This window comes from Larus michahellis, chromosome 11, assembly GCF_964199755.1.
Source record: "Larus michahellis chromosome 11, bLarMic1.1, whole genome shotgun sequence".
NCBI lineage: Eukaryota > Metazoa > Chordata > Aves > Charadriiformes > Laridae > Larus > Larus michahellis.
Genome location: NC_133906.1, coordinates 4,817,570 through 4,826,872, shown reverse-complemented (window position 1 = coordinate 4,826,872; position 9,303 = coordinate 4,817,570). Strand labels below are relative to the sequence as shown.

At 40.7% G+C, this 9,303-nt stretch overlaps 1 protein-coding gene across 2 annotated transcripts; it reads left to right on the top strand.

Moving 5' to 3' along the window:
- Positions 1 to 205: 205 nt before the first annotated feature.
- On the top strand, positions 206 to 2,322 carry FOXI1 (forkhead box I1). Of its 2 annotated transcripts, none has more exons than XM_074604230.1 (2): positions 206 to 776; positions 2,048 to 2,322. In XM_074604230.1, exons 1-2 carry the CDS (start codon positions 206 to 208, stop codon positions 2,320 to 2,322), a joined length of 846 nt encoding a protein of 281 aa, XP_074460331.1. The 2 variants fall into 2 exon arrangements, with proteins under 2 accessions (XP_074460331.1, XP_074460330.1); XM_074604229.1 differs by having other exon boundaries at positions 206 to 779; positions 1,769 to 2,322.
- Positions 2,323 to 9,303: the final 6,981 nt, after the last annotated feature.

The following is a 9,303-nucleotide window of genomic DNA, read 5'->3' as shown; positions in this document are numbered from 1 at the left end:
AGTGACTGGCTGGGACTGCCGGCATTCCAAAAAGGATATCGTCCTCATCTGCAGCCACTCAGGGCTGTGGGGTGGAGCCTGCAACACAAGCTGAAACATTTACAGGTGCATAAGTACGTAGGGAAGGGCACAGGTGATGCACCTGTCTCAGGAAAGGAGCACTAGCACAGGTGTGTCATAACTTCTCAGCCGCCTGTCTTAGAGCATGAGCTCCTTTGATCCACAAACACACTCTCCACCACACTGCAGTCCGCAATTTCCAAATATTGGTCAAGAACCTCCAGAGATGAGTATCTACTATGAGAACTTTTTCCATCCACAGAACATCCCTAGTCCACAGCGACCGAGCACCTTTGAGACGACGGATTACAACACCACTCCTAATCCTTACCTCTGGCTAAATGGACCTTCCATTACCCCACCACCGTATCTCCCAGGATCCAATGCCAGTCCCTTCATTCCTCAGTCTTACGGGATGCAAAGGCAGCTCTTGCCTAACATGCACGGCTTGGGAGGAACTGACCTTGGCTGGCTTCCTCTCCCATCCCAAGAAGAGCTTATGAAGTTGGTTAGACCACCTTACTCCTACTCTGCACTTATTGCCATGGCTATCCATGGAGCACCCGAAAAGAGGCTGACTCTCAGTCAGATCTACCAGTATGTGGCTGACAACTTCCCATTTTATAACAAAAGCAAAGCTGGCTGGCAGAACTCCATACGGCACAACCTGTCTCTCAACGACTGCTTCAAGAAGGTGCCTCGAGATGAAGACGATCCAGGTATAGCGCTCTCACCCTCTTTTCCCCCCCTCTAATTAAGCTTGTTTAATTTAAAAACATCTCATACATTGTAAAGAGACATAATAGCCTAGATACAGGACATACACGTAGCAGCTCTTCTCATAGGTCTGAACTAGAAGGCAACTATGCATAGTTGAGGTCTGAATCAGTGTTGCTATTAAATCTCTGCAAGGAAAGGGATTCTTGACTGCTCTAGGTCTTCCTGAGAACTGGTCGATGTGAGGCTCAGCAAGCACAGGAGCAGTCTAACTGAGCAAGTCACATTCACCATTTGGTGTAACTTATGTCCAGCTTAACTGGGAATTAATGGAAAGGGGATAAGGTAAACTCAGACTTGTCAAAGAAATCCAGGGAGTCAACAGTAATTTTCTCAAGAGGAGAGCAGGCTGCTTTTACTTTGTTTCCAATAGCATTTTGCTTGCAATCACACCTCTGCTGTTTCCAACCCCTTGGCTGATACGCTCTCAGATTATTCCTTTATTTATCGTTTTCTATCAATAGCTGTTAAGAACCATTGGTAACATTTAAAAGCCATTTAATTGTGGTGCCACAGAGGGCCAAAAATCTGGTTCTATCTATCTCGTTAGAAACCTATCCTACCACACTGAATCTGCAGCAGCAGTCCAGTACAGGATTTGATTACTCTCTGCTGTAAATTCAGAGGACTAGCTGCATACTGAAAATCTCCTTCCCTTACCAAGAAAACAAAACAAAACACAGTCCCAGTGGCTCCACTTGTAGATTTACCTGTGTGAAGAGTCAGGGCTAAAGGATAGAGCCCGAACCTTTACATTTTTTTCTCATTTCAACAGACTTCTGCTTTTGTGTGATTAGAAAATACATGTCTTCTGCTCACGCAATTCTATTTCTGTGAAATAAGAGAAACATTGTACAGCCCTAGGCAACTGTTCTTTGCTGTCTGTGTGCATATTTTTAAACTAAAAATGTGCTTTTGTCCCCTTTGACAGGAAAAGGGAATTACTGGACTCTGGACCCGAACTGTGAAAAGATGTTTGACAATGGAAACTTTCGCAGGAAGAGGAAAAGGAAGTCTGATGTTGGGGCTAGTACTGCCACTCTTGTATCTGAGAAATCAGAGGATAGTGCCCTGACTGGCAGCCCCAAAGCTGTAGAGCATCAGGATATCTTGGAAAACTCATCACCTGGGACTGACAGTTCACCTGAGAAAGGATCTCCACCTCCATCTTCCAGCAGCCCATGCCTCAGTAACTTCCTCTCCACTATGACTGCATATGTTAACGGCTCTAGCTCCGTGAGCCGCTCAGTGCCTTTGGGACTCAACTCTGAACCCATTGACAAAATGGGACAGAATATGGTAGGCTTTAATTCCTACTCTCCACTCTCTAACATCCCCAGTCATGGTGTGGGAGAGTGGTCTAATTCTATGCCTTCTAGCCACCTTGGCTACAGCAACTCTGTGCTCAACCAGTTTAACACTCATTTTTACAGCAGTATCAGCACAAATAACACTCTGTATTCCAGGGAAGGAACAGAGGTTTAAATGAAAGATTCTAAGACACCAAAGTATAGCTATTTATGAGATTAAATGATCTGTGGGCAGATGATTAGCATTAGCCTGTTGTCTCTGGGACCCACACTGCATCCTACCTTCTGACAGCAACAAACTTGTTACCCATTATATTCATACAAATCACAAACACTCGACGTTCGGCAGCTCCACATAGAAATCAGGGATCCATAACAGCAAGTGTAGTGAAGAGTTCTCTCTGAGACACTGCACTTGTATTGCTGCCAACCATGGTCCTCTACAGACATCCTTAAGAAGTTACTTCATGCCTTAGGTGTGAAGCTTTTTCTGGCACGGTACTAATATTGCTGTGCTTTTTAAAAGTTCTAATAGAAGTGTGGTTATATCTTTAAATATCCTCTCTTGCTGATATAAGCTGCCTGTACTGGACATGCTTAGCAAGTTCTTATTTGGCCAAAGCTATTTTGAGACACTGAAGGATCTATAATAAAAACTACTGTATAGTGATTAACAACCAACACTCGAATGGTGAGTGCTGTCTTTGGTTTTCTCTCATACTAGTGCATACATTGTCTAAATTTTGATCCCCTTTCAACCCCAAGAGGAATATGGCTGTGAAACAAGCCAGTATCATCATGGACACAACAGTCATTTTGAAATGAAGGGAAGCATAACAAAATAGAATGGAATTGTCTTCTGCTGGTGCAGCTGGATCTTCATGTTTTCCATTATAATGACAGGGTCAATTTTTTTATTTTTCCTTACACATGCAATCTATTCACATAAGGAAAACTGGATCTGTCCTGAATATATATATATTTAATACGTGTGTTTTCTAAGAACAAGACACATTTGTTCTGTCTTAACCTTTTACATGAATCATTACTACTGTACTGAGTAAAGAATTTGAATAGTGGCGGGGGGCGCACGGGGAAGAAGAAAGGGGAGGTAGAAAGTTTAAGTCCCTGTACTGTATTTTTTTTTTCTCATTTTGTAAAAGTCCATGCTGTTTGTCCTTCTGTAAATATTAGAAATAATGATTATTTTTTCTAAACTCTACTGTAGCCTCAAACAAAATTTCAAAATATGTATGACGTTTTTTCAAACCAAGACTTGAATCACGTTCCACATTTATGTAGAGTAATATCTCAAACTGGATAACCTGCAGCATACATAGACAAGAAGCTTTAACTGTTCACATATGGGCATTGACCAGACTTTTGGAATAATAGAAAACATATTAATGCATTGTAATAGATACCATTTTGTCTTGATATTTTTTTTTTGGTAACTCTACATGGGTATAGTTTTGTTATGGGCCTTCCCAGAAGCATTTTTAATAAAGCATTTGTATAGAAAGAGTATGTACCTGTGTGTGTGTACTATACTACTTGTGTCTTTAAAAGTCTCCTTAATAGTTCGACTTAAGCAATTTGCCTGTGGAAAGTGCAGTATAATAGTCACAGAAGGTCAGAGACTGAGAATAGCCTATGTCTAGGCAATCAAAATTTGCATGCCTGAGGAATATAACTGGCTGCTATTATGCAAAATTCTATCACTAAATAAAAGTCATCCTTAGAGTTTCCCTGCTGGAGCTAAGTGGTGCTGATCATTTAACATTTCAGAAGCCAGACTATATTTTTACATGCTAATTGGCCAGTATGACTGCAATCTTTTCTGCATTCTCATTATTTTATTTTTTATGTTTAAACTTTTTCACTGTTAAGGCTGCCCTGACTATTCATGGTTTTCTACCCACTATGCTAAGTTCTCACTTAGAAGTTGAAACCTACCCGTAATGCTAACATCTTTTTTTAAGGAAAAAATAAAATGACCTTCTGGTGGTGTCCTTCTGCCATGACTTTAAGTTTCTCCGAAGTCAGGCACGTGCTGAGGTCTGAACTATAACTCCTGCCCTCAGAATTTTACAGCCCTTCCAAGGATCTCAGCCCAGTAGGTGGGCCATAATATGCCCTGCAACTCAGCAGCTGGCAGCAGTTGTTATAGAGACTTGCTCATGTGCCAACTGAGAAATGCATTCAGTCAGTGCAGTTATGTCTTGGATTCAGCAGACATATAACAAATTGCCCAGAAATATAGTTCCTGTGGAGTATATAGTTCACAAAAGTGAGAGGAAATTGATTTCTTTAGTGTTGAAATGGAAAATGTTCCATTATGGACTTACAAAGCAAAAGTTTGGGGAAAAATAAGGTGCAAATGATGTTAAGAATGATGTTGCTAAACAACAGTAGACAGTAAAAAGCAATTCCTTTGTTACTCAGCATTTTGTTTGACTCTCCTAGTTCCCAGTCCCAAATATTAAAAGGAAATCCATATAGGTATGCAAAAGGACATGAGTTTGTTCCTCCTTGCTTCTGAGATGCTGTCAACCAAACACCACTTTTGGCTTATGCGTAATGAGGAAGTGTGCTGCCAACATGCCAGTTCTTCACAGACAAAGGTATGTTTTCCAGTGGGTTCCCAGGCCGCAGAGATTAATTATCTCCCCTGCAACTATTCAGCCGGCTTGACACATCAGCTCAGTTGATGAAGTTGCGGTTCAAGGAGGAGTGGAAGGATGATTGCATGCAAGGTAATCCTATTTCTCCTCAAAACAGAACTACTTTGTAACAAAAAAAAAATAAGGAGCACTCCTCTTCATCCGTATTTTTGTGTTTTTCAGAGAGAATTGGTTTTGATAACCAGCCACGCTGATACGTTCCTGGAGCTACTGCGCATCAGTCTAGCACCTGCAGGGAAACCTGACTACCGTTCCTATATGAGCAGCAGCACTGCTCTGTTGAAGGTAATCCTCCTATTTGTGTATTTCACCAATATAATATGGCTTTTGGAGGGAAAAGCATATGGGTTTTAGGGGTGGTTTTTTGGCTTTTTTTGTTGTTTTTAAGTATGCTGTTAAAGAAGCTGTTAAACTAGGACCTGTAACTAAAATATATTTAAAACACTGCTGATCTTTACAGACCTATAGTCTGACTTACAAGCATATTTACTGACTGCTGCTGCTTGAAAAGAGAATTTGGGCCACAAGAACTCTGACTAGTTTTGTCTGCAAAGGTTCTTGATTGATTATTTCATTCTTAAAGTGTGTTTTGTATTGAGATGCAGCTATCTTCACATACCACTGTGGACACTGTGTTCCATGACTCTGCAATTATTTGTTCCAGGTTTAAAAGTCAAGTTAACTCTTAAAGGCTGCTCCCATCTTACCACAAACACATCCAGCCCTAAAGTGGTCAGAATAAGTTACTAATTGCTTTCTTTCTGCCAGAGGAAAACTGCAAATATTAGAAGCCTTCACTGGCAGACAGCGTGTCCTAATAATAAATGAGTAATGAGATACACTGCTGCTGAAACCCTGGGGCAGCTTCACTGTCTTGACATTGTTAGAAACACCTTCCCTGGGTTCTTACTCCACAGTTTCCTGGTTCCATGTCCTGGGTCTGCACCAGTGGAGCCTGTGACTCTTCAGCCCTGGCTCTAGTACCAGGGAGGGTGTTGAAAACCAAACCACATCAGAGATTTGGGGCTTCACAGCAGAGACCTGGGCAGCCAGGGATCCCTCATACCACAGCCTCAGGGTTGTTCCACCTAGTCATGGGATCAGTTGCAAACCCTGGAGGACTCCAATACAAGGTGCTGCTTTGGCTGAGGACATGGAGCTTTCAGGGTCCTTCATGCTCCAGCAGTCCTGGTGAAGCCCCATCTACAACTCAAGCAATTTTCCTAAACCTCTAATGCTGTGAACAAAATGTTTTGCAATCAACAATATTCATTTACAAAAATACCCCAAAACCCAAACAAACGAAAAAAACCTCTAAATTTAAGCAGAATGAAGTCACAACAAGGTAACATAAATGTGAGACTCTCATCTGCCAAATCTAAACCAGTTCGTTGATCAGATAATTGCAGGCAGCTTAGGAGAAGAGTACAGAAGAGCAACATTAGGTGCAAAGTTTGCACTAATCATGAGGATACAATGGAGAGCAGTAATATCTGCTAAATCTCTTGTTACAGTCAACATGCAGGAAATGTAATTAATCTGCATGGCAATTTGCTCTGTGCTTCATATTTATTTTAAGGGACAAGCTTGTTGTGGAGCTTTTTACTGGATTAGGCAAAGTAGTCAAAAGATCATTCTATGCTGGTATTTATTAATGGTAACGGTTTGTCTAAATTATGAGTGCAGGGTTTAATTTTCACTTTGAAGCTGCTGCCTCACTGTTCTGACTGCATGTGAACTTCCCACCACTCATCACCCCCTCCTGCAGGGTGGTTAGTGCCTTTCACATCCTGATAACTCTACCTGCAGAAATGCTTAAGTAACCGTTTCTTATTTTGATTCAGTCAGAGTGAACCAGGCTCAAGAAAAATGTTACTAAGACTTGCTAATGTTAACCTAATTAGTTTGTGCTGAATCAGTTTTGGGGTGATTATGATAAGAGACTTCAGTGTGCAGATGCCTCATACTTTGTGACAGACTGCAGGGCTGGGGGACAAAACTTTCCCTGTTTCATCAGTGGCAAGTGACAGCCAGCACGCACTGCCCTGTGAAACCATTTTGTAAGAGAGAGGAAAAAATCGGTGTGGCTATTACAGACCATCGTTGCTTTCTGTAAACAATAGGAGACTTCTAAATAACACACCAAAAAAAATCTAAAATGCTGCAGCCTCTTGATGCAGTGATGAATACTCATTCAATGCTCGGTAAACAAGTAGCGATATGAATGTCTGGTTAATGTTTACCTAGTTTTCCAAATGTAGTATGACTCCCTTAGTTCTTTGATCATTTATGAAATATTAGAAAAAGAAAACTGCAGGATGCTGTGCAACATACCATTAAAAGAGTCTGCAAATACCTTAGGTTTCATTCATACCTGTTTTATAATGCAAACACCTAAGACTGTAATGTTCTTATAAAGTGGAAGAAGAGTAAAGCTAGACCACAAGGCTTAAAGATTTATATTTAACTGTAGGATTCTGGAACGTCCAGCCTTCCAGATGATAAACTGATGAGAGCTTAAACGTTACTTCTCATTCAAAGATGACACCAAGAGGTGTGGTGCAGGTATCTGTAAAGGAAAATCATTCCGGTCCTGCCAGTATTTACTTCTCCAGCAAATAGCAATGGGGGCTTTGCCAGATACATTCTGAATTACAATGCACTAATCTTTCTCTCATGATGGGATACATTATGAAATTCTTCACTGTTTAGCAGTGTCAATAGTTTCTTTGTTGCTTCATGTGAAAACATTTCTGGGTGAGGAAAATAATGAACTTCTTCCCAGTAGGTTTGCCAATTTGCTACACTGCTAGTTTCTGGCACTGCAGAGCAATCCTTACAACTGTTTCCAATGGATCTTGGAAACAGCTGACCCAGACCTATGTAATTTTTTCCCTAAGAACCCACACCTCAGATCTGTAAAGTATAAACCAAGAGCCTGCTGTACACTTCTAGCTTTCCCTGCTTTAAGTGCCGACAACTGCAAGAATCTGTATTGCTGTAGTCCTGGAGGTATCACTGTTAAGTACATCTCAGTTGGTATTTGTCACATGCTAGAAACCTGCAGGGCTGTCAGTAACTGGACAGAAAGACACTTAAGTTTTTCTTACTTATGTTGCAGATCTAGTTGTAAGGTGGTAAGGACCTTCATCTACCCAAACAACCCTTCCTGAGTGGACTTGCACAATATACTGTCTGCTGATATACTGTGTAAATTAATTTTCAGACTACCTAAATTAATTTTTGCATGTCTTGTGTTGGCTAAATTGCAATACAAATTATGCTTTACCTCATCTTGGGTTTGATTCTGTTTAAATCCTAAAAGCATTCCTCTCCAAATCTCTTTGCAGGAAACTATGGTTTTAGCCTTGTGCAGCATATAATGTCCATTGCTCTTCAAGAGCAATGCGGCAAGTTAGGCTAACTCTAGAAGTAACTAATCCTAATTTCTAACTGCATGCTACTCATTTCCTATTTAAGTTAATTGGTAGAAAACTATTAATTGTTCCTTTGACAAAGGTCCCTGGTAAAATCTTCGTGGTATGGTCTTGCAAACTACTAAGAACCCCAACTCCCCTCTATTTAAACTGAAACTGGAGAGCTCAGCTCCTTGCCTGTTTAAGCCAACGCTCACTAACTGCTGCATCTCACTTTGCAAAGTTCACTGCCAACATGTGGGCATCAGAACACCTCTTAACGTTCTTTGGCTTCATAAAGCCTCTGCAAGTACAAAGTAGTTTGCTGGATTGGGGCCTAAGGCAGTGATTAACTGATGGATTGTTTTTCCTGATTTTTCTTTTACAATGGTATTTGTAAATGCCACTCGAAAATGCTTTCCCTCTCAGTGAAATTTTTGTCTGCTCAGAGAGATAAACGCTGTCTTTTGTCAGAAATGACCACCAGATGTGCAAAAATTGAACCTGTTTCCTGCTAAGTCCTTACCAAAATCTAGCATTGGAAATGGTACCTGGAAATCAGATACTTAATTTTCTATTTGTAGTAGCAGAAACTAAATGAGTGGAGAGCTGAAGAATCTTTACAGCTCTCTAAAGCACTTGTAGGGTATGGGTACGTGCAGCAGAGCCTATTCATAATCCCGTTCTACATTAGTAAGATCTCATTTTCAACTTCTTTTCCTCTTCCTTTTTCTGTTCTTGCTCCAGCAGTTTTACAGCCAGCGGGTTTTTAGTTTACCATTTTATGTCTCCAGTTGACATTAGGCAGCTGATATTCATAGCATGCCTATGAATCAAGCAGGCCATCTAACTGCTTTGCTTTAAATTAGTAGCACGAAAATCAACCCAGAGTTGATCTGATCTTTTTATCCTTTTTTAACTAAATAAACCCCGTTTTTTTGAACCTATTATCATCACTGGAACAATCAACAGAAAAGCTGAATAGCTTAAGTGTGAGTCAGTTTTTAAGGTTAGCACATGAGTAAACATAAACATGCCAGGAAAAAAACCCATAAC